General features: G+C 42.4%; 1 protein-coding gene across 2 annotated transcripts in view; it reads right to left on the reverse strand.

The window, feature by feature from the left end:
- RBPMS2 (RNA binding protein, mRNA processing factor 2) overlaps positions 1 to 19,739 on the reverse strand; it is a 41,746-nt gene extending 22,007 nt beyond the window's left edge. For both annotated transcript variants that reach the window (XM_089652365.1, XM_089652364.1), the window contains exon 1: positions 19,439 to 19,739. In XM_089652365.1, the coding sequence (XP_089508491.1) occupies positions 19,439 to 19,489 (51 nt within the window). In that variant the 5' untranslated portion in view covers positions 19,490 to 19,739. The remainder of the gene's footprint in view (positions 1 to 19,438) is intronic.
- Between the last annotated feature and the right edge of the window lie 4,364 nt (positions 19,740 to 24,103).

Genomic DNA, 24,103 nt, shown 5'->3' on the forward strand with positions numbered 1-24,103 from the left:
GGTCCCAGGCACTAGGGGTTTGATAACATTCTGGCTGCATAGAACAAGAATGTTAAACATTTGAGTGGAACTGGGCAAATGACTGCCTTGTATGAGGCCACCATCAGACCCAGATGTCTCATGCAAAAGCAGAGTGTTTGGACAGACTAAAGGTCTGTCCAAACATTAAGACTAGTCCAAAAAAGGTATGTATGAACAGCCAATTATCTGATCATAGTGTTTGACAGTCAATTCAGACTTTTACAAGAACACAATGTCTGATTCACATTTAATGTGTACAGGAACCATATGGAAATAAGCGAATAGAAAAAAGTGCATGACCGAATAGAAAAGAATGACCCTATAACACTTCTATGCAGCTACATTTGCCTTCATCAGCCAAGAATTCTTACAAGTAAATACCATTCTGACTAAATACGCATGTGGAAAAGGGGACACTTAGACTGCGTTCTGGGCTTAAAGTTTGGCTTAAGGAGTGAAGATTTAGGAATTCTCTTGATATTTGGATTGAGTTTTAAAGGTCAGAGCCAGATCTAATCTGTTCCATCAATGGCTTCTGAAGGTTCAAAAGCCAAAAACAGATCCTTCCCAGAGTCAAAACTGCATTGTTTGACAGTGTGCCAACAGGTCAGTAGGAGATCCAGATATTCAACTATGGTGGGGTAGGCAGGCAAACTGGACCTTCAGCTGTTTCAGAACTAAAATCCCATCATGCCCTTGGGAGTCACTTGTGGCAGATTAGTTCTGCAACAGCTGGAGGGATGAGGTTTCCCTTCCCATGCATTATGGGAATGACCTCTGCATTAAGGCTAGAACTGGAGTGGGGAACACTCAGTGCAGAACCAGCCAAGAGGTAGGGCAGAAACTGGTAGTTGTGTGCACACAAAAGCACAGATGTTAGGGATAGGGGCATTAAATCACATCCATTACTGTATGCCCAGTCTCCACATTGACTGCTGTTGGATTTCATGCAAAAATTCTCTCACTTGAGATCCAGGATATGGTGGATGTGCACCTTGGTAACAGATGGGTATGGGGTAAAGCAGATGTGCAGCACACTTAACATACAATTGTCACCAATATGTACAGCACATGCACAAGGAAAAATAATCTACATGTGACAAACTATAAAGTCCACTTCCATCTAAATTTGTTATATAGTGAAGAATGTGAATCACTACAGAAATTTAGTTTGTCAGTTTTATTGTATATCAGTGGTCACCAAATGGTGGACTGCAGTCTGGAACTGGACTGAGGGACAGTCCCGTCTGGACTGGCCATGCCTCCGGTGGGTGCCCTCCCTCAGGCCCCCCACCCAGCCACCAAGGCCATCCCCACTGTGGATGGGGTGCAAAAAGCTGCAGATCAGGATAAAGGGGTGGGAGCTGACCAAGTCACCATGTCAAGTAAGCTGGCTCTGCCTCAAGCTTCAGAGAGGAAGTCTCCACACACCCACCACCAACAAGCCAGGCAATCACCAGCTCCTGCCCTCCAGTCCCCCACTGTAAAGGACACCAGTGGGAGGCCCAGAAGAGGACACCCAGCAGCAGCGGCATAGCCAAAGTCTAGACAAGACCCCCACACCTAGCCCACCTTGAGGACAACACTGGTGGTGGGCTGGAGGCCCAGGAGAGGACACCGCAGAAGGATTAGTGTGCCCTGCCTAAGGTACCAAGGAAAGGCTTGCATTAAAAAGGGGCACTGTTGTGTGAAGGGACTGACACTGGGGCTTCTTTAAAGAGGGGACTACAGTGTGATAGGTATGCTAAAGATCATGATGTAGTGGGGGACTGATGTGTTATATTGCTAAGATTTGGACCTCAGCTGGAAGGAAATTTTGCTGACTGGACCTCAATTTTATTTCAAAGACCCCTGTTGGACATTATGTTTGGATATACATATTGAAGATTAGGGGAGCATTTGCTTTTGTTATGGCAAAATGTGCCAGTGGACCACAAAGTGATAGAGGGCTGCTCCAAAAGGTGTTCACATATTAGAAAAAGACACTCATCCTGGAATGAGTGAATGCACCAATCCAAAGCAAAATAATGCAATGCAGCAGACAATGGCTTCAAATTCTTCATAACTGAATCAGCAATGATGGCTTTGGGTCCTTTGACGAGGGTCACCCTAGAGTTTGGCAAACTGACATGACTGCAACAGCCAGTTAAAAGGCCTGCTAAGGGGGACACTTACAAATTTTGACAAGTATCTAGAATTTTATTGAACTCAAATATCCCTTACAGAAGCAGGAGGCCTTGTTTAACGGCTGGGTCCATAAAGGAAACATCCCACTGACTCTTGATCCATTGGGTACTAAAAGGTGTTGAACAAAAGACTTTAGTCCAATCCCCATACAAACAGCTTAACAAGTTTATTTGTAGCACCACTCCTGTAGGGGGATGCTGGATGTGGCTTGTCATCTTATGCTGACATGACCCTGGGAGCTTTCCAACCCTTCTGACAGTGTATGCCCCTTCAAATGAATCAGTCACAACAAGTGACCACAGCAGACTAATATTAAAGGAAAAAATGACTGAAGTCAGCCAATCCCTGGACTGGGGGGAACCACAGTAAAAAGCAACACTGGTTGATTTACTAAAACTGGAGTGTAAAATCAGTCATCTTCCAGGTTTTTAGTTGGAAGCCGAATGGCTACCATACACAGCTGCAACATATTTTGCACACTCCACCTTTAGTAAATTAACCCCCTTACCTCTATATGAACTAGTGTGCACAGGGTGACAATATTCAGAAAAGACTCACAGGTGAGGGGAGTTGTAAAGGGGAAGTTTGTCTCAGAACCCCCAAGCCTACAGTGGAGAATTTAGCTCTACTTGAGCAAATCCACATCCTAATGAGATGGGGTGTAGCCCTAGTGCCAGGCCTCAATCTTTGACACATTGAAGCCCACAATAGAAAATCCTTAGGGAGTTTAAGTAAACAGGTGAAAAGTGGATAGCAGACATGGAAAGTTACTTTGTAATCCAGGTTATGTCTGCATGCAGCATCCCATGTGCTGAGTTACTGGGAGAAAAATGTGAGCAAGCCTGCTCACCAGGAAGCAATAGAGGGATGCTGTAGGTCAGTTGAATGCCAAGTACAGCAGTTTGGACTGGTGCCCACAATGCAGTCCACAAACCACAGGAGAAGCAGGATCTTCTAATGCCACCCAGAGATTCAGGTTCACCTGTGAAGTGACAGCTAAGACTTCTAGGGTCTTGATAGGCTGTTGTATCAGCATCCAGCTCTGATGCCAACTAGGGCCCAGTGCCTAGTCTTGCAATCTCAGTCCAACGGGGTCTGGTCTCCAAGTCAGTTTAGGATGGGCCAATTTGGACAGCTGTATAAAGAGCCCCAGCTCAGCAGCATAGAGGAAAAAGTCCCAAGGAAAACCATTTTCAATAACTGGGTATACTTCTCTGAAGGTAAATGGAATCCATCTTAGGACACTTGCTAATACTGAAGCATTGTGACCAGTGTCCAATCCCTCCTAAAAGGCAGGAATATAACCTAGAAACACCTGCATTCCTCCCTCAACTCCCTTGAGTAATTATTCAATGCCACTAATACCCCAAAGGCTGCATACAGCACTTTTCTGGCAGTAGTCTGGTGTTGGGCCAAGATGGAGACTCCATCTTCCCACCTCAGCCAGATTAAGCCTTGCAAAAAAAAAAAAAAATTCCCTGTAAAGCACTGAATGCTGCTTAGCCAGAATTTTGATCCAGAACATTATGCACTTCTGGAAAGGCACCGTATACTGTATGTAGCAGGTGCTGCACAGAGTGTCAAGTGCATTGTGAAATCCAACTGATCTATATTGGACAGCTTGGAGAAAAACAAAACAAAAAACTGTATAGCATTAAAGCATAAATGAAGCCTACTGGCCCAAATTATTCTGGACATTTGAATTCATTTACACTTTCTGCTCAGAAGCTCCTTTTAGAATATGCCTTTGGTGCAAGCACACAGGCCAAAAGGTGCTTATAATTTTAAAGTTGAAATCTAGGCAAAACCACTTCATTTTGGATAAAGTAAGGCGTCAATCACTTTTGCCCTGTTCCATTGAAGAGACTCACTTCCTGTCCCATAGCAAAAGTAGGAAGTGAGGAAATCCCTGCAAAGGGAATTCCTTGGGGACCCCTAGTTTGCCAGAACTAGTGTCCCCATTGGAAAAGTTCCCCCCCCCTACTTATAGGCAAATCTGCAGGCTTTCAAACTTCATGCCTGATTTATAAAAAATATGGGAGATTAAAAAAGTCACTCCACTTTTCCAACCATTCCTGCCTCTGGGTGACCCATGTACATTGCAAGGATAACAAGCTTTGTTGCAGATTCCTACTTCATTCTGAAGAAACATCCATTTGTGTTCATGTGGAAAATATATATGCAAAGAGGAGTTTAGTTAGCTGCACTTACATGCTCCAGTGAGCAAAGTGGCAGGGTCTGCATCCCTTTAGGTAAGATCTTTTGGAAGTCTCCCACCAAAAGACATGTTGCAGGGGATGCCAAAAAAAACCAACTTAGTGCAGATTTATGGGAGAAGTCAGTTATCCAATCAAGGAAATTTTTGGGAGTGTTGTATACCATCTGTGTACAGAACACCTCCAGATTGCCATATTGCATTTACCTATAAAATTAAGACCACAGTATACTAAAGGAGCCTTAAGTTGGGCACTGCAACTTAAGCATACATTTGCAAACAAATCCCTTCATTTTTAATATGAATTAGACCAGGTCAATCTGGTTATTTTGTAGGCTGCATCCTTCCTCAAAATTCCTACTGTTACCAGTCTTGGTACATCAAGTGCAATGAGGAGTTGAGCTTCATGAGGCATGCGATTGGCTACCTGGACACCTTTGGCATGATTTATCTGGAGCCATGCAAGCCAATGAGAGGCTGGTCTGAAAGTCAAGGATCCACCATTGGTCTGTTTGGGTTCTCTCCACACAAGTGATTAGACTGCTTCATTTATGAGGTCTATTCTTGTAGGCAGCACTATGGATATCTGGTGGCTGACTGATTCTTGCTGCAGTTTCCATTTACTGGTGGAATGTATCTTTTATGTATTGGACTTTGATTAATGTAGAGACTTGTGGTTGACTCATTTGATGAAATTTTCATGTTTAATGTATTTATGCACTTTATATTTTTTGCCATTAACTGCACATCAATGAACATCATTTACATATGTATTGACAGTGCTACACATTTAGATATTTATAGTCAAAAAAAGGATTAGAGTCCAAGATTTGCATGACAGTTATATAGTTAAAGTAAACTCCAGTCAGGTTGGCTAGTCCAGATATGCTTACACAAAAAAATGGCACCAGTGTGCAGCATGAAACTAAACCACATAACATAAAAGTTGCCAAGTGTCAGAGGACCAAGGACATCACATGCCAAAGGAGAATATATAAACAGGGATTTAAGGTTGCATAATTCTACAAATGTGTTTGAAGTATTTTGGACCACCACCCAAATTGTATTCAAGCCATATCAAAGCAGTGCGGCTTGAACATTAATGAAGTAACATCTGCTCTACATGTTACCAGAATGTTGCTACTTCAGGAGTCTTACAAATACTGCACAATATTTCACTATGCCAGCTTAAAATCTTTATGTTTACACATTCTTGCTAAACCAGATTTACTCATAATTAGTAACTCACTTGTAAAAAAGGAGATAAAGTGCTTGTCACACAAAGCTGATGAGCCTACACATCCAAGCAATGTAAATCATTTGGGGTATCTGCAGCTCCAGCCTGATACAGGTCTGCTGGAAGACATGGTAATCCAAGTGACAGTGGGCCAAATCAGGGCCATGGGATGCTGAGCCTTGCTGACTTGAAAGGATGTCAGTGCTAAGAGCAGAGGGTGTAGCTGATGCACTTCAGAACTGCCCAGTTCCTTTGTCAAAGCCATCACTTTACAGTACATCCAGAAAGTATTATACTCAAAATTACTTGAGGCTGCAATTGGTGCTTCAACAAAGTATTGGAGCAAAGGCTGTGAATACTTGTGTACATGCAGTTATGGTTTATTTGTAATAAACTGCAAAGAATTCAAAACAAAAACTTTCATGTTATCGTGGTGTATGGTTTGTTGAATGTTGAGGAAAAAAAATTTAAACACATTTTGGAATAAGGGTGTAACAAAATGTGGCAAAAGTCAAGGGCTTTGAATACTTTCTGTATGCACTGTATGATTGTATTGCAGTTTTACAGAACTAAATACTGCTTTTGTCAATTTTGTTAGCTAGCATTAACTAAGGTAAGACAGCACTCTACACAAGCATAAATTGTGAAGCTTTTTGTAGACGTACAAGTTTATTCACTATAAAATTAGATAGTCTTTGTATATCCACCAAGGAAGCAGACTTCTGAAATTCCCCAAGAGTGCCCTGTCCCACTATGATACATCTGACATGTTGAAAGCATTTGGAAATGTGTGAATCTGAAAAATGCAGACAGCAGGCAATATTAACTGTCATGTTTCACATGACTGTTATATGCCTTTAAGAGTTTTCTATATTTTGTTTCTGCTCCTCTTTCCTTTGGTTTAGTTAAGACTGTATAGATATCCCACCCCTTTTCCCAGTAAGGCATTGCAGCAAGCCCCATGGCATGGAGCAGAAACATTATGATCTTTTGACCTATCAAATGTTCATTGCAAGATTCTCAGTTTGTGGAATAAACTTCACAAGATGTCATTCTGATAAAGTCACTGACTGGTATCCAACTGAGGTTGACGTTAGTGTGATCTCTGTAACTTAGTTGTGATGAGATAGCCATCAATGCTTAAATTGGAGAGACAGAACATGAACAGATTTATAGGATGGGAGGGGTGGACATGTGAATGGATGGGCAATATAGGAGCTTGTGTGTTCACAGAAGGTCAGTGGTTTATAGTAGGTTTGCTTTTATGAACAATCTTGCATACTGGTTTGAAAAAAAAAGTCAATGAACTTTTAAATGTATGGCCTATTGTATACTGCCCTTTTTTACAATAACTGTTCGTACTTGTCTAGCTAGAGTGTGACAACTCCCCATTACAAAGATCCCAATGTCACAATCATGCCCACAGGGAGAGGCAGTTCTCCATTTTGCTCCAGGTTTCTGCATTTTGGTATTTCTCTTAAACTCCCAAATCAGTCTGCCTCCTCCAATTTCCCCCCTCCCTCAGGAATGCAAGCAGTGTATGATGCTGAGCCCTGTCTAACAACTCCTCTGCCAAAGGTAGGGAAGATACTAGTTGATGTGTAGAAAAAGAAGCAGTTTGTTTTTGTGAGGAGTCAGACAAATGAGGACTGTTCAATATAACATCGGACAGAAAGCAAAGGAGAATCTCGCAACAACGAAACACAATGTGAGACCAGAAAACCCTTTAGCTCAGACTTGAAACTGCTTAACTCTAGGCATTTGGCAAGTACTTATTTACCTAAACTTCTGTTATCTGTGCTCTGTATATTTATATGTTACATCTTTCTGTAAATATTTGTACTGCACCCTTTTAACCTTTTGGTAATAAATCTTACTTTCTAAAAGTGTTGAATTGTTTCTATAGCTCTTAATTGCAATTTACAAATCCCTGCCTCTAAAAAAAAAAAGAGCGCTACTATGAGTGTTTAACCCTCTATAACCGGACTGTAGAGATAGCGGTATACTGTCAATTAACCAATCATCCTAGTGTATTGCCGAGTTCCCTCTGTATAAAAATTAGGTGGTGGCAGTGTGAAAGGTTAATTGCGTAATTAACCTGACCCAGTAACAATTGCATTCAGGCTGCCGGTACGTCAATCATGGTCCAGTTAGCGGGAACATCAGCGTGCAGCGGGTTGTGGCATTGGTATGCACGTGACAGCGTGGTTTTAGATTGGCTAGTCCTTCGGTCATGAGTTTGGTGATAAGGGCTGGGGTCTGACGCCGTGCCTGTCACACCCAATACTGACCATTTCTCCCCCACATTGCTGTAATTTTCTGGAATATATTTGTCCACAAAGGGTATTTGAGTGCTACTTGACTGATGCAGTTTCTTGCTGGCTGCCCTCATCTCATAGGGCCTCCAGTTTCAAGATGTTACCATCACAACTCCTGACAACCATTTGATACTGAAAAATCTGGTTGCAGCAAGCCAGTAAAGCATTTTAGAGTGGTGACCCCTCCCCCCCACATTTAAGATGTAGTTAGGAGATTTGCCATGTTGCACTGGTTCTAAACCTGCAGATTGATTGTAATATTAAACCCTCACACATTGCTTTTGTTGTAGTGTTTTTAATGTGAAGCAAATGAAGTGGGTGTAAAGCCTTATTTACGCACTGAAGTGACTAGTGTCAAGTGATACAAATCCTCCATGCATAGGCGGTACCCATTTATCTGCAACCTTCTGTCCTTTGTAGCCTTTTAGAGCACACATTGATCCCCTGCCTCTTAGTGATGAAAAATGGCTATGTGCAAATGCTACACTGCACAGCATAGAACAAGAACAGTGTAATTTGAGACCTGAGTGGAGGGAATGGCCACCCCCAGTGTCCTCACAGGAAAACATGCACAACTGAGAATGTCAGTCACCTGTGTGCTGGAGGTGGAAGAGAGGCAGAGTGGGGGTCATCTCCCAGGATTGCTTGATGTCAGCACAGCCTGGCAGAAGTGACCATAACTACAAGGGCAGACAAACAAAAGCCACCGTTTTGAATCAAGTAAAGTAAATCACTATAGAAGGGTATGATTTTAGTTTTAAAAGTTTAAACCCACTTAAAAGCTGAACTTTGGGAACAGAGCCAATACTCACCTGATCCTCTGGGGGGAGAAAAAAAATATGACTCCTAGGTCCAGCAGTGCACTGTTCCTGCCATCCTTATGTCTAGAGTTAGTCTGGCTGTGAAGAGGTCAGGAATAGTCTATCCTACAAAATCCCAGGGAGTGGGGGGAGATGGTGGCCGAGTGGCAAGACAAGTCTTGAACTGGGAAGATTGGTGAATTAGGTGTCTCTGCTATAATACTAAAGAAAAAACCCAGTTAACCCATATAGTGTGGGTACAGCTGCACTGCGTGGGAAAAAAATCCCATTGGAGCTTTAGTGTGGAGTAAACTGAGAAAAATCCACACCTGGGTGCCCTGCAAGTAAGGTTATAATGTACTATACACTGCATACTTGCACATTAGACTTGAATGTCAAACTGATGCCCCCAGCAGTGCCCTGCCACTGCTGACAGGGAATCCATCTTTAGCCAATCTTCTGGGTTCACTGGCTGAAGCCACAATGATCCACACCTTTGGGTGTCACCATTTACAGCACAGGGCTTTGAAGGAACAGTCCGGGTATGTCATTCCACCAGAGTACATGTGTCAGTGAAGTCACCTGGCAGCTATACAGGTAAATCTCATAAACTGCAAGTTCAGGAGATATTTACAGTACCTACAGGTAAGCCTTACCTGTAGGTACAAAGTAAAAAAAGGAGTTGACTCCCACTTAGTCATTACCTTCTGTAAAGCAATTTGCAACAGTTTACATGTATTTTGCCAAACTGTGCTGCCATTTGAAAGCCTGAAATTACCTGTTCAATGTATGCATTTTAGATATTGCATTAAATTGTTAGGTTCAGCCTTCTATTCTCTGAGTGTTTAGTTACTGAGGGCACCAATTACCCATCTCATGGTTATGTTGCAATTTATCCACATATACAGTAGAATATTTGGTGACAAATCAAATAGGATACCACAATCTGCAGCACATGGCAAGAGCCTTAGCCATTTATTGCAGTTAGAACAATTACAGATTTACACCCAAAACCTCCAGCTGTCTCTAGGTTTGCAACTTTTATAGACATCCAAAAAAGGTTGATAAAGCTGACGTCTATAGAAGGATTGCTGCTATTCACAACCAGCCTAGGTGAACAATAAGGAGCAGCCTCAGACTACATGTGTCCAAACCACACTGATTCATTTTGCCCTGCCCTCCAGGCTCCTACTCAAGAGCCATAGACCCCATGACTAATCCCTGGTGGGCAGGGTGAAACACTTCAGGATGTGCAGTTTGGTGGAGACATGTAGGGTTAGGTGGCTTCTTATTTACAGGATAGCTGTCAGAAGTAGCAGCAATCCTCACATTTACTAGTCCTCTGGATATGCCTGCACCCCATGCTTTGAGCTTTATTTTGACTCTAATCTGGTCATAGCTAGAAATGCCAGGGGGTGACCGATTCATTTAACATTCAAAGCAAACTTATCCAGTTTGGTTTGCGGTGCTCAGATGCAGTATAGTTCTGCTTTAGTTGCCCTATAATCTTCAAGAAATGGTTTTACTGCGTTTCTGCCTCCTTGTACTGTCCTTTGAGCTCCAAGCTTTTCCTCCCCAGTTTTGTTTGCCTGGGGTAAGCAGGACACAGTTGGCCATGTGTACTGCTCTATGAACACTAGAAAAATTTCAGCTGACAACACCCCTATTGGCCATTGGCGGATATGAAAATAAGCACAAATACAGGTGCTGAAAATAACCCCCCACCCCCTCACTGCCACCACAGCCTTAACTGAGAAACCAAGGAATGATCTTAGTGCTGGGCATAGAAATAAGTGAAGCTAAGATGGCCTATGCTCATATCTATGCCCTTGGACAGGAGCAATGCCAATTCTGGTGCTGTGTAAAGGCCTTTAACCACTTACCCACCAGAGGTTTTACCCCCCTTCCTGACCAGGCCATTTTTGCGTAAAGGCACTGTTACTTTGACAATTGTGCAATCATGCACTGTTGCACCCAAATGAAATTTAAATCTTCCTCCCGTGACTTATGCTCTTTTGGTGGTATTTGATTGCTGTGAGTTTATATTTTTTGTGCTAAATAACCCACATGACAATTAACAACATTTTGCTTTGCCATTAAACATGTCCAGTAAAAAAAATATAAAAAATTTAGTCATAAATTTAGGCCAAAATGTATTCTACTACATGCCTTTGCTAAAACAAGTCCCAAAACATGTAAATTGGTTTATGTGAAAGTTAGCGTTTACAAATGGTGGTATAGATACTGGAATTTCTCTTACTAGTAATGGCATGGATCAGTATAGGACTGCAGCAGACAATCATAGCAGTGTGCCTGAGCTGACAGGAAGGACTGTTAGTAAACAAAAACAGTCCTCCTTGTCCGAGATCCTCAGAAATCACCAGCAACTACAAGCCGGGGCCCGGTGATTGATGCAGATAGGGCTCACGTTCACCCCTACCCAGAAACATGCACCCATGCTGCCCTATAGCAGTATTTCTGCTATAGGGTGGCTAGGAACTGGTTAAAGCACTAGATCAAACCTTTTTATATTGTGGAGGAGAGATGTTGGGTCTTGACCATAAAGAGGCCCTGTCACCAATCACAGGGGATGCATGCATTCCTTGTGATAGGAAAGCATTTTTAAATGTATTTTTACACTGCCCCCAAAAAGTGCCCCCATCCCCCTGTGCTTGCATGTAGTGGTGAATGCACATGTAGGCCACACCCACATATGTAAATTGTGTTCAAGCCACCCATGAGGCATCACCATGAATGTCAGAGCAAGAGAAATTCTAGCACTAGACCTAAAAATTTCTACAGGTTACCAGTGTAAAGCAAATCACTCATGGAGATTTAAGTACTGTAGTTTAAAATTCTACATGCTCAGAATGGTATCAAAGCATGACATGTTGGGTATTTACTCACCGTAACATTTAACAAAACAAATTGGGTATATATTGTGAGGTTATTAAACAGTGTATTTTTTTCCCCCCAAAACATTTTAAAAAGTCCATTTTGGTTTTCAGCCAAGAGCATCCTGAGTTTTAATTTTTGTTCCCCACTAAGTAATAAGTGCAGCCATACTCTAGTTTGAGGACAGCAGTTTCTAATCAGATTCTGGAAAAAATTCTATTCTCAAAATGTAGCAATACTAAACCCTAAAAGTAGCTAAACATCCAGTCTGAATGATACTATTAAGAAGTTACCTGCAGTTGTATGCATTTTGAGCATATTTCTAAATTCATATACGTTCAGGATTGCCTCTGGGATTCTGAATGAGAATTAAGGCAGTCAGGCACCCATGCCATCAGCTACCCCAACAATGCCAGTCATCAGGATGATTACAAGGCAATGTTCAGAGAGCTATGCCCAAGGCCACTTCTTGCCAAAATGTGCAATTATGAAAACTAGATTTTATCCTGTACCAAAGGTTTAATACAATTTCAGCAGATGCAAGTCTCTAGATTGTTTTGGCATTAGGCAGTCAGGGATTTTAACCACAGGATGTGCACTACAGTGCACCTTAACAAAGTGTTCCTCTCATCAATACAGAAGTATTGTGCAGTTCAGTTAAGAATGAGTTGTTTGAAACTGAAAAATCTGGACCACATACCAAGTGACCAGAATTAGACAGTAAAGCACTTCAAGCCCAATCACATTTTCTGAGGTGTTGCAGTGCAACACTTACACATGTGATGTCAATTTGCATGGGCTGCCAGCAAACTGCCCCAAAAAATGTATATCATTTTTCACACAATGTGTGGTACCCAGTGGTATGCTGAGGTGTCATGAATGACAGTCATGGTAATGCACTTTTCTATGTTGATGCATAAAAACAAAAGCCTTATCAACTATGTTGCAAGGCAATGCTAAATCGAACCAAGAAAGATGGTGACTCAAGCTGTGTTATAGTAAATTTCAGATCATAATTTCCTCCCTCTGCAGCCTTAATTAGCACAACAGATCCTTGTCCATGTAATTGTGCATGTGTACTACAAAATGGGTAGTGTACCTTGCAATGTTTTTACAAACTTAAACATCTGCATATATTTTGCCACAGCATAATTTCCAAAATGGGGGTAGCCTTGTTTGCTTGACAATGTTCAATTAAGACAATGTGCATTGATGTGTGTTCAATGCGTTGCAGCGCATTTCTCTTCTCCCCACACAGAAGAGAAATTATTCTAAGGTGTGGTGCAGCATGCTGGGATGCACTGTAACAGTGCAATGTGTCAAAATGCTGTATGCTAGATTTTAATCCAGCACACACCAAAAGAATTGCTGTGAACTAGGCCCACTGAATTTATACTTTGGTATTGGGCTTGAGGTGAGCAAAGCTGCCCAACGTGTCAATGAGACCTAAACATTCCCATTTCAGAGGACCACATGCAGCTTAGAACCATTCTACATGTTCTAGTTAAGAGTCATTTGTGACAAAGGATGTAGGGCATAAAAATTAAAGTCTTAAAAGCAGTAGTAAATGTCTAGTCTACAGCTAGCTTTAAAATAGCCCCTCAAAGTATAACAAGCTACATAAAAGCTCTCCATTAGTGTCAGCTTTGCCATCCTAGCAAGCTTATCAAAACAAAGGGGAGGTGGAAACCGGGTAGAGCTTAGCGATTAGCTACAGCCAGTGATTGCTATCCTCCAAGATTGGGGAGGGAGGTAATCAGGACTGTATAGGTTTCCCCACCCCCCCAATAAGGTTATCTTCCCAAAGCTGTCAGCCATCATGTCCATAGGCCACTTTAGAAGTTAAACCAGCATCTGCCTCCATAGATGGGCAGGTTTTAGGCAAAAATGTAACCATGAGTGATGCCAATATACAAATCTGCTTGCCCATAACAAAAAAAGTGCCCCAAACCACCTCCTCTGGGGTGAAATCCCACCATTAAAACTACAGTCCAGAATGATGTAAATCTTCAATGGGGTATTTGTTTCTCCAACAGCAAATACAGTCAACAGAACAAAAAGTAGTCACATGCAACTTAATGCCAGTAACCGAGTATTTTATTTTATTTTTTTTTTTTTTTTTTTTTTTTTTTAGGTAGTTCAAGCAGCATAGAATGCACATGTCTTTGGTGGCAGGGGAACCCAGGTACGGTTCACTTAGAAATACAAATGCAAGTCTGATGTGATTGGGTACTGAAAGCAAAAAAGGTCAACTTATTTAACATAATCACTGGACAAAGCGAATAGCCTCTACTCATTCAGAAATCAACCCCAGTGTGATCCCTCTGTACAGCATTCCATCTTGCTTTGTTGGTGTATTTCCCTCTGTACAGCATTCCATCTTGCTTTGCTGGTGTATTTAGGTACCGATGTATGCAAGTTAATTTTTCCCAGCAGAAAATAAAAACCCACAAACCAAAAGGGGCTGCATTTTTAAACTCAAGGGCATGTGTATACAATACTGACATTGCAGAATTGAGTTTTTTACAGATCTACTTTATATGGAGCCCAAGTGTACATGCCTGTGTGTACAGGCCCATTAAAAAGAATGGGCTATATGTAAAATCAGTGTGGGGGGGTGCAAAGTGTTTAGTCCCATGTGCAAGAGGCCTTAAAGATTAGCACTCTGGCCTCAGGCTCAGCAATACTTTGACCTTGTGCTAAAGTGTCATAGCTTTCCAGCTGAGTGATCAGTCAAGGAATAAGTGTAACAGATCTTTCATGTCACCCTACCTTGCCTTAATATACAGTACTTCCATTCAATCTCTATTAGAGTTACAGCTCACCAACTAGCATGACAAATTAAAATTAGGTGGGCAAACTTAGATCTCTTCACTAAAGATAACCCTTAAATTGTGAGCTCCTTCACCCCATATCCACTGAGCTGTGTGGACCAGAAAGTGTATGGTATAAACTGTGCAGAAAAGTGAACAAGCCCCAATTCTATAGACTGACCATCTGAAGCCCAAGAAAAACCCACAAACCCCACATCATAAGGTGTGAATCATGATCAAAGCTATCCAGTATGGGTGTTTGACGACAGGGTTCCAGGTACGTGAAGGAAATCTGGATAAAAAGTATGGCATTCTAGACAGACAAGGCAAGACATTGCCCCAATATATGTAGACCTTTTGAGGTTGCAAACATGAGAACAATTTCCCCCCCATCACCAGTTACAAGGCATGGGCAATATGCATCACAATGAATATATGTGTGTAACTTGTGAGCCACTAAAATACTCCTCTGGATCGCTAATAAATCACACACTCTTAACTGTACATATAAATACATATCACCAAAATGTTGCACTCCCAATCTCCAACTAATAGCTCCAAATTAAATATCCACAAATATAAAATGCAAATAGATCCCAAATTAATAAATGTGATATAACAAAAAATGTCCCATTATTCAAATAGTCCAAAAATGTTGTGATGACGTGATCCAAAAACACCAATTGTGACTTTGTGAATCCTTATAACATTAAAGATGTGCGCTCACTTCCTTGCAAGCCTAACAGATAGGTTTAATACACTTTGTTCATATAGATGGAACCTGCTATAATTTGCTGCAGCAAGGAATGGTTGGATGTCTCCTATCTAGGAGACATCACAACAATTTTTGGACTATTTGAATGGGACATTTGATTTAGATCACATTTATTAATTTGGAATTTATTTGAGGCATTTTATATTTGTTTGTGGATATTTAATTTGGAGCTATTATATAGTTTGTTGGAGATTGGGAGTGCAACATTTTGGTGATCTGGATTAATATGCATCACAAAAGCAATGTGTAAATATGCAGCATAAAAAAAAAATTCAAGAGCCATGCAAACAGTTTACCTTTTACTATCATTTGACAAGAAGAATCACAATGCAACAGTAGTAACTGCCAGGAAGTATGCAGCAAAAAAAGTGGAAATGCAACATGTCAGTTTTCATGAGCTGCAGAAAGCATATGGATTAGCTGGTTATGTTCACCAGGCAAAACCTGTGCGTTTTATGGGGTGGATCAAGTGAGATGAATGAATATCACTGTCTGCAGCACCAGACAAATGTATCAGGGGCGGACTGACAACTCATGGGGCCCCCGGGCAATAGGGGATCATGGGGCCCCTGTGTCCTTGCCCAAACTCAAAAAAGCCTATTAAAAAAAAAACCAGGGAATCTCATGGGGCCCCCTACTGACCCCAGGCCCTCGGGCAGTGCCTGAGTTTGCAAATGGTCAGTCCGCCGCTGGTATGTATTATATGCCAAAGCTGGTCATACACTAGAACATTACATTTTGTTTAAAGGTGGTTTGAAAATTAATTTGTTTGACCTTAATGATTAGAAACTAAACAGACTGCTGAGCAGGATAGCAAATTTCTGAGGAACAAATTTCTAACACTAATTTCATTCTGTAAAGTCCATTCATTCCAGAACTGAATGAAAACAAAATGTAACTAAAGTAAATTTTTGAATGAACACAATCTCCGTACATTTGAAAGTAGTGCATGGCCAGCTTAAAACAAAAGATTTCCTGATTTTATTCTGCATTGAAAAGATTAGGGTAAAATGTGATCACATTAGTACATAACGTGCACATTTTAAACTCTGGAAAGTATACTTTAAGCAAGGTCACTGTAGGAGAAATTGAGGAAGAGGTTTGATCATGGTTTATAGAAAGGGCTCTTTACTGTAAGCGAATATTGTAACATGATGAAAAATGGACTGCCTTAAAAAGGCTATGTGGGTGGAAAAAGGGGACCAAAAACCTCCATAATGAAACTGATACAAATATACAAGAATACCGACAATGAGAACTGTACTAGTTAAAAGCTCTATAGAAGATTGCTCATTCAGTCATGTTTACATCCTGAGTGACAGCTGAGATACAGCAAGTGCTCAACAAAAACATTTATGAAAAAATACAATACAAAAACAGTGTAAACACTAATTAAACAGTTACATGCCAACTCCAATTCTAGTAGTAAGAAGAAACTTCAGATCGGGGGGGTAAATGTACAGTAACTATCTTGAAACCTGTGCAGAACAAGCAATATACTATTACCCAAGTAATGAATGTTGCTGTGCCCAATCACTAAGGCTCCATTCACACTAGGGCGTTTTTCAGCTTGACGCCTAATGCTCAGGAGCACGCAAGCACAATACAATTTCTGTGGCCCTTACTCACATGAGCATTGCATCACCTATAGCAAAAAGCCTGTCACGCAAAGTACTTGCGTTACTTTCCAGGCAGATCTGAGAGTTTCATCCCCATAGACTTGAATGAAAGACGCCTGAACAGTGAGTTTCAGCTCAAACAGCAGCTATTTCTATTGGCCACAGCAAAAGCACCTAAATGGGAAAACTTCTATATTTGTAAATCTGCAAAAGAAACATTTTTAAAGACGCCTGGAAAACACAGCTTCGTGTTAATGGGAGCCTTATGCCCCGTACACACGATGAGAATACCCGACGAACGATTGGCCATTTTTCTTCATCTGCTAGTCTCACATCGAAAGTGAAATGGTTACTAAAGATACGAAAATTCTCCTATGAAAGAAAAGAAAGAATTTTGAAAGTGATGTCATGTGTTGTATTTGTATTGTATTTTCAGACAACTACTGTACTGATTAAACAAAATCGTATGATCTGGTATCATACGAGAAATTTTTGCGCTTGTCCCTTCGCATATTGTCGTGATCAGCTCTCAAAAGCTGTGTACTAACGATCCGATTATCGGACCTCGTATGATTCTTATAGTGTGTATGGGGCATTAGGGTCATCATACAATTGTTCAACCTGACCATACAATCAGCTTTAGATTAATCAGCTATGAGGACCCAGTCAATTGGTAACCAGAGACCTTTCTACTACAAAGTGGCTGGCAGATCAAATGCTCAACAGTCAGATTGTACAAGTATTTTAGATCAACCAGATATTTACCAATTCATAGTTTACAAGTCTGATTGATTGGACCCTTCAGGTAAATCCTCATTGCATAGTTTTGGTAAACCTTAAGATTGTTATACAAAACATGTATGGGGACCCCAAAGCTCAACATACACATTACAATCTCCTTTAGATCCACAACTAAGTGGAAAGGCCTGCCTAGCTAGATTAGATAGGGATATATTAAAATAGTTCCGGTAAACTTAACTTTGTACAATTACCTTTAGATTTACCAATGGGAAACAGAAGGCAACACCTAGACTGTATTCAGGTTGTACAGGCCCTTGCACTACATAGTTGTGGGTAGATCCGATGCTGACCATAGATGGATCAAATCTGAACCAGTTCAGCAGGGACCAACCACAATTCGATCCATCTATGAGCAGGCTTGTTGTACTGAAGTTTATCAAGCAATCAACTTCAAACAACCAGCCTACTGGATTTTATTTCTCATGTGATCACTGCTGGTGGCTACAGCCATCAGCAGTGACCATTGTGTTATCTGCCAGCCAGGAGCATTCCCCTCCAGCAGATAATAGCACTGCAGGAGGGATTCCCCATCACTGACTTGACAGGAATCCCCAATAGCAGGGGAGTTCCCCCAACTGTTGATGTGGGAAGTTAAACAATTTTCTGCCTGTGGAAGAAGGGAAGAACATTGCATAATGATGGGCAGCTTAAAGCTAGGCTCACAATTGAGGGTATGTGTGTAAATTACATGAGTTTCTGAACTTACGCCAAATGTTTGGGGTGCCATTAATTTTTAAATACACTGGAAACCAATGCACTGTTGCCAAAGCAGACAAAACCCCACACAAACTAGACTTGAGGGTTGTACAGACTATAGTGCACAACCACCATTAAAACAGCAAAATCCTACACAAGCTGATTGGACAGTGCTCATTAGATCTACTAACTACTTTGAAGTGTAGGATCACCAGATTGCATAATAATTGAATCTCTTTTGTACACTTGTCCTCACATGCCAGGCAGTGATAGGGTCATTGGTTCTTATCCCAACCACAGCACCACCTGCCTGGAGTTTGCATGCTCCCTGTGCGGGTTTTCTCCAGGTACTCCGGTTTCCTCCCAGACCCCAAAGACATGCTGGTAGGTTAATTGGATCCTGTCTAAATTGACCCTAGTATGTATGTATGAATGTGAGTTAGGGACCTTAGATTGTACACCCCTTGAGGGTTAGGGACTGATGTGAATGAGATAGATAGATATCTGCATAATTCATCATCACTATAGAAGTACCTGAAATAAGAGTGTTAAAGCTAAAGCCTGTACAATCAGTAATATAGGATCCCATGAGATACAATTGTACAGATCACCATAGAGATTTAAAAGGATATGCAATTTTCCTATGAACTTACTGTAGTGCACAACAAACCAATGAAGTACTTTCTTCCTCCACTGAAGTCAGGCAAAGGCTGCACATGGCGACAACCATGATGTAGAATTTGTAGTGGGAGCGATCAGTGAGGAAAGGTGTGGTAAGATATGGGCAGCGCTCCGCTATTCTACTACCACCCCCCATATTACACCAAGACACTTACTGGGGGAACAGAACACTGACTTATAGAAATCAGCACTTTTCTGAACAAGTGAACAGTTGAATCATGTATTGCAAAGTATCCCCCCCCCATGTGTCCAGACTATAAATGTAAGATGGAGGCAGCTGACCCCCATGGAGCCCAGGACAGGGTGGGACTCCTCCAGCACTGGTCCTCTGGCCATGTCCGGGTGAAGGGAGGGCTCTGGGCTGAGGAGCTGACACTCACCTCTTCTTCCAGGTTATTGTTATGCTCGCTGTCCGTCTTCAGGGTAGTCATGGTGTATAAACCGACAGCGGAGTCCTCGGCAGAGTCCACGGTGGCGGGTGTTGGGCTCCTCTGCCGGGCCAGAAAGTGTCTCCTTGTCCCCGGTGCTGCAAGTCTGGTGCGGGATGGAGAGGTGAGCAGTGCGGTCGGTGTGGTGAGTGGAGCGGGGTCTGTGAGTGCTGAGGGGGGAGAGTGCAAAAGAGGAGGGCGGGAAGACGAAGCTTTATACCGACCGGACCCACTGAGGGCAACTCTTCATTGGAGGGGAGGGAGGGGGGTCATCAATTAAACTTCGGGAGGAGGAGGAGGGGCGGTGCCGAGTCCTGTGATGGATCAGCTGGTGTCCTCCTCCCCGGGAGAATAATCAGCCAATCACAGCGCGTCCTCCGCCGACCAGCTGATCCAACGTTCTCAGTACAAATACAACAAACTTCCCAAACTTCAACTCCGAGCAACTCAGACTGAGAGAATCACACGGCCCTGGTCGAGACCCGCACTGACATGGAGGGCCGGACACTGACAGGGGGACTACAATGGACTGACATGGAGAGCCCGACACGGACGGGGACTACAATGGACCGACATCGAGGGCCCGACACTGACAGGGGGACTACAATGGACTGACATGGAGAGCCCGACGCTGACAGGGTGACTACAATGGACTGACATCGAGGGCCCGACACTGACAGGGGGACTACAATGGACTGACATGGAGAGCCCGACGCTGACAGGGGGACTACAATGGACTGACATGGAGAGCCCGACACTGACAGGGGGACTACAATGGACTGTCAAAGAGAGCCTGACATTGACAGATCATCAGACAGATCTCCACACATAGGAATCCCAGCACTGAGCTTCTCACAGGACAGACCTCCTGACATATATATCCCAACCTTCTCCTCCCTTGCCTAGAAATCACAGCCCCGCCCACTTCCAGTAGGGATCTCAGCCCCGCCCGCTTCCAGTAGGGATCTCAGCCCCGCCCGCTTCCAGTAGGGATCGCAGCCCCGCCCGCTTCCAGTAGGGATCGCAGCCCCGCCCGCTTCCAGTAGGGATCGCAGCCCCGCCCGCTTCCAGTAGGGATCGCAGCCCCGCCCGCTTCCAGTAGGGATCGCAGCCCCGCCCGCTTCCAGTAGGGATCGCAGCCCCGTCCACTTCCAGTAGGGATTGCAGCCCTTTCCTCCTCCAGTAGGGATTGCATCAGCTCAACATGCTGCCATAATTGGTACAGACTATTGACAGGTGTTGAGGCTTTAGATGGGATGAAATGCCTGTACTTGGCGCACATGTAAATTTAGCTAAGGTTCAGTGTGTTTTAGGTAGGAAAAAAAAGGTTTTATGTTTTTAACCACTTCCTGGCCAACCTACTATAAAATGACGGCCAGGCAGGCGCTTCTTTATCCTGGGTGGACACTATATGAAGTTTACTTGCTCATGCAGCGGTGCGATATGCTCTGGTAGATACAGCAAAACTGCCAGATTGGTAATGGGCTGCTGTGAGTGGCCCAGGTATCATGTGATTGCTGTGACCAATCGCAGCAATTACATGTTTACAAGCAAACAACTGTCATGAAAGGCTTTCATTCATAACAGTTTGCTTACTATTGTGATCTTGTGAATGGTCAGTGATCACATGGTGTACGGGGCCAATTACAGCAACCCTGTACCATGTAATAGGTGTGGCCAATCACAGCATCACAATAGTAAGCAAGAGCCATGAATGAAAGCCATTCGTGACAATTTCTGTTACAAAAAAAATCCAGATCACCCCATAAGAGTATAGTGTCACTAGGGTAACACTGCACTACTCTGGTGACAGTATGTAAAAAAAAATTACAATTGTAAACAAAATATATAATTTTTTTACATACTGACACCAGTCAGTCTCCTTGGCCACTGCCGCACCAGTTCCAGGGTCCGTGATCACCGTCACAGCAGTCACAATGTCTCTGATCACCGTCCGTGTCACCATAAAGACACATCACATGTGCGATGCTCTCTGAAGAGCCGTTTATGTTCACGTCACTCTTCAGAAAGCACTTGACAGGCAGTGAGGAGGCATTTTATCACCTCCTTACCACCTGCTTTAACTCCTCGGACTCCACACAAGCAACCCCATTCACTTAAATGGCTCACAGTTGCTGAGTATAGAGGGTATAAGTCCTGATACAGCTGTGAAACAAAGCATCACAGCCACGGAATGTGTACAACCCTGCCTCTGCAGCTAAAGGGGATAAAGGTTGAGGGGAGGCAAAACTTCGGCTTAACCATAAGGTGTTAACCCCTCACCCCCCCACCACCTCACCTCACATGCGAACAATCCCTAATAGTGCAGCCAGTCACAGTCCTTCGATGACCACCACAGTGTCACCAGACCAGTGTAGCTAGAATCATTGTTCCTGATTGCCACGACACCAGTCCAGTGCGACAAGCAACAGTTACATAGTATGCCTGAAAAAAGACAAAAGTCCATCCAGTTCAACCATTAAAAAAAAAAAAAGTTATTATCCTACACCCACAGTTGTTTCAGAGGAAGGCAAAAAACCCAGCAAAGCATGATCCAATCTGCTCCTGCAGGGGAAAAAATGTCTTCCTGATCCCCCGAGAAGCAATCGGATATTCCCTGGATCAACTTTACCTATAAATGTTGGCATCCAGTTATATTCTGTGTATCTAGGAAAGAATCCAGGCCTTTTTTAAAGCCATCCACTGAGCTGGCCAGAACCAACTCTTGAGGGAGACTATTCCACATGTTCACAGCTCTTACTGTAAAAGAAACCTTTCCGTATTTGGAGATTAAATTTCTTTTCCTCCAGACGTAAAGAGTGCCCCCTTGTCCTCTGTGATGACTTCAAGGTGAATAACTCTACACCGAGTTCACTATATGAACCACTGATGTATTTATACATGTTGATCATATCCCCCATTAATCTCCTCTTCTCAAGAGAGAATAAATTCAGTTCCTCTAATCTTTCCTCATAGCTGATCTCCTCCATGCCTCTTATTAGTTTGGTTGCCCTTCTCTGTACTTTCTCCAGTTCCCCAATGTTCTTTTTGTGAATTGGTGCCAAAACTGAACTGTATATTCCAGATGAGGTGTTACTAATGATTTGTACCGGGGTAATATGATATCTCTCTCTGGAGTCTATACCTCTTTTAATACAAGAGAGGATTTTGCTCGCTTTAGAAACCGCAGCTTGGCATTGCATGCCATTATTAAGCTTGTGATCTACCAGAACCCCCAGATCCCTCTCCACCATTGATTCCCCCAGTTGTACCCCCCCCCCCCACCCCCAGTATGTATGATACATGCATATTCTTAGCCCCCAAGTGCAGAACCTTACATTTCTCAACATTAAACCTCATTTGCCACATAGTTGCCCAATTAAACAGTGCATTGAGGTCGGCTTGTAAATTGGAGACATCCTGTAAGGACATTATTCCACTGCACAGCTTGGTGTCATCTGCACAGACTGAAATGGGATTTTTAATCTCAGACCCAGCAGATCGGTCAGTGTACCACCCGCTGACCAATCACAGCAGATCACATGACAATTGTACACAATAGATGGCGTTCATTCATGCCACCCATTGTGTTCTATTGTCTTGATCTCTGTGATTTGTCACAGTGATCACATGATACAGACAGGGCCAATCACAGCCTATTACTCGTATAAGCAATCATAGTGTGTAAAAAAAAATCCTGATCACTTCCCCAGAGTAGTGCAGTGTTACTATAGTAACAATGTATTGCTCTGGTCACAGTATGTAAAAAAAAATATTTAAACAAATGTAAAAAATGTTTAGTTTGCATACTGTCACCAGTCAGTGTCCCTGATCACTGCCACACCAGTTACAGTATACTGCACTGGTGATTGTATGTTAAAAAAAGGGGGAAAAACAATTTTTAGAAATGTCTTCATGTTCCAAAAAAATTAAATAAAATTACAACTTCAAAAACTTACCACACCTCTCACTAAATATCATGGACTGTCATTTGGGGGATATTTGTACTGTCCTAGCATTTTCTCAGCCTCATTAAATGAGATAGGCAGTCAGTACCTCAGGACTAATCAGTTTTCAACTGTACAGTTGGGTCCATATATATTTGGACACAATTTTAGTTTTTTTCAGGTATTTACCAAAACATATTCAAGCTATAGTTATATATTGCAGTGGTGGGCAACCTTTTTTTTTTCAACTGAGCCAAATCTCGCCAAAACCACGATTGAAATTTATTTTGAGAGCCACATTTTTAAAACTGAAAATACATCCCCCATATAGTAATTCATCCCCCATATAGTAATTCATCCCCCATAGTAATTCATCCCCCATATAGTAATTCATCCCCCATATAGTAATTCATCCCCCATAGTAATTCATCCCCCATATAGTAATTCATCCCCCATATAGTAATTCATCCCCCATAGTAATTCATCCCCCATATAGTAATTCATCCCCCATAGTAATTCATCCCCCATAGTAATTCATCCCCCATATAGTAATTCAACCCCCATATTAATTCATCCCCCATATTAAGTCCCCCTGTGTCAATTCACTTACCTTTGCTCCGCGCGTTCCTCTCGCCGTGTGCAGATACGTCGAGGGGGACAGATCCTCATA

This window comes from Staurois parvus, unplaced genomic scaffold, assembly GCF_062004578.1.
Source record: "Staurois parvus isolate SC_StPar_1 unplaced genomic scaffold, SC_StPar_1.0 ptg000682l, whole genome shotgun sequence".
NCBI lineage: Eukaryota > Metazoa > Chordata > Amphibia > Anura > Ranidae > Staurois > Staurois parvus.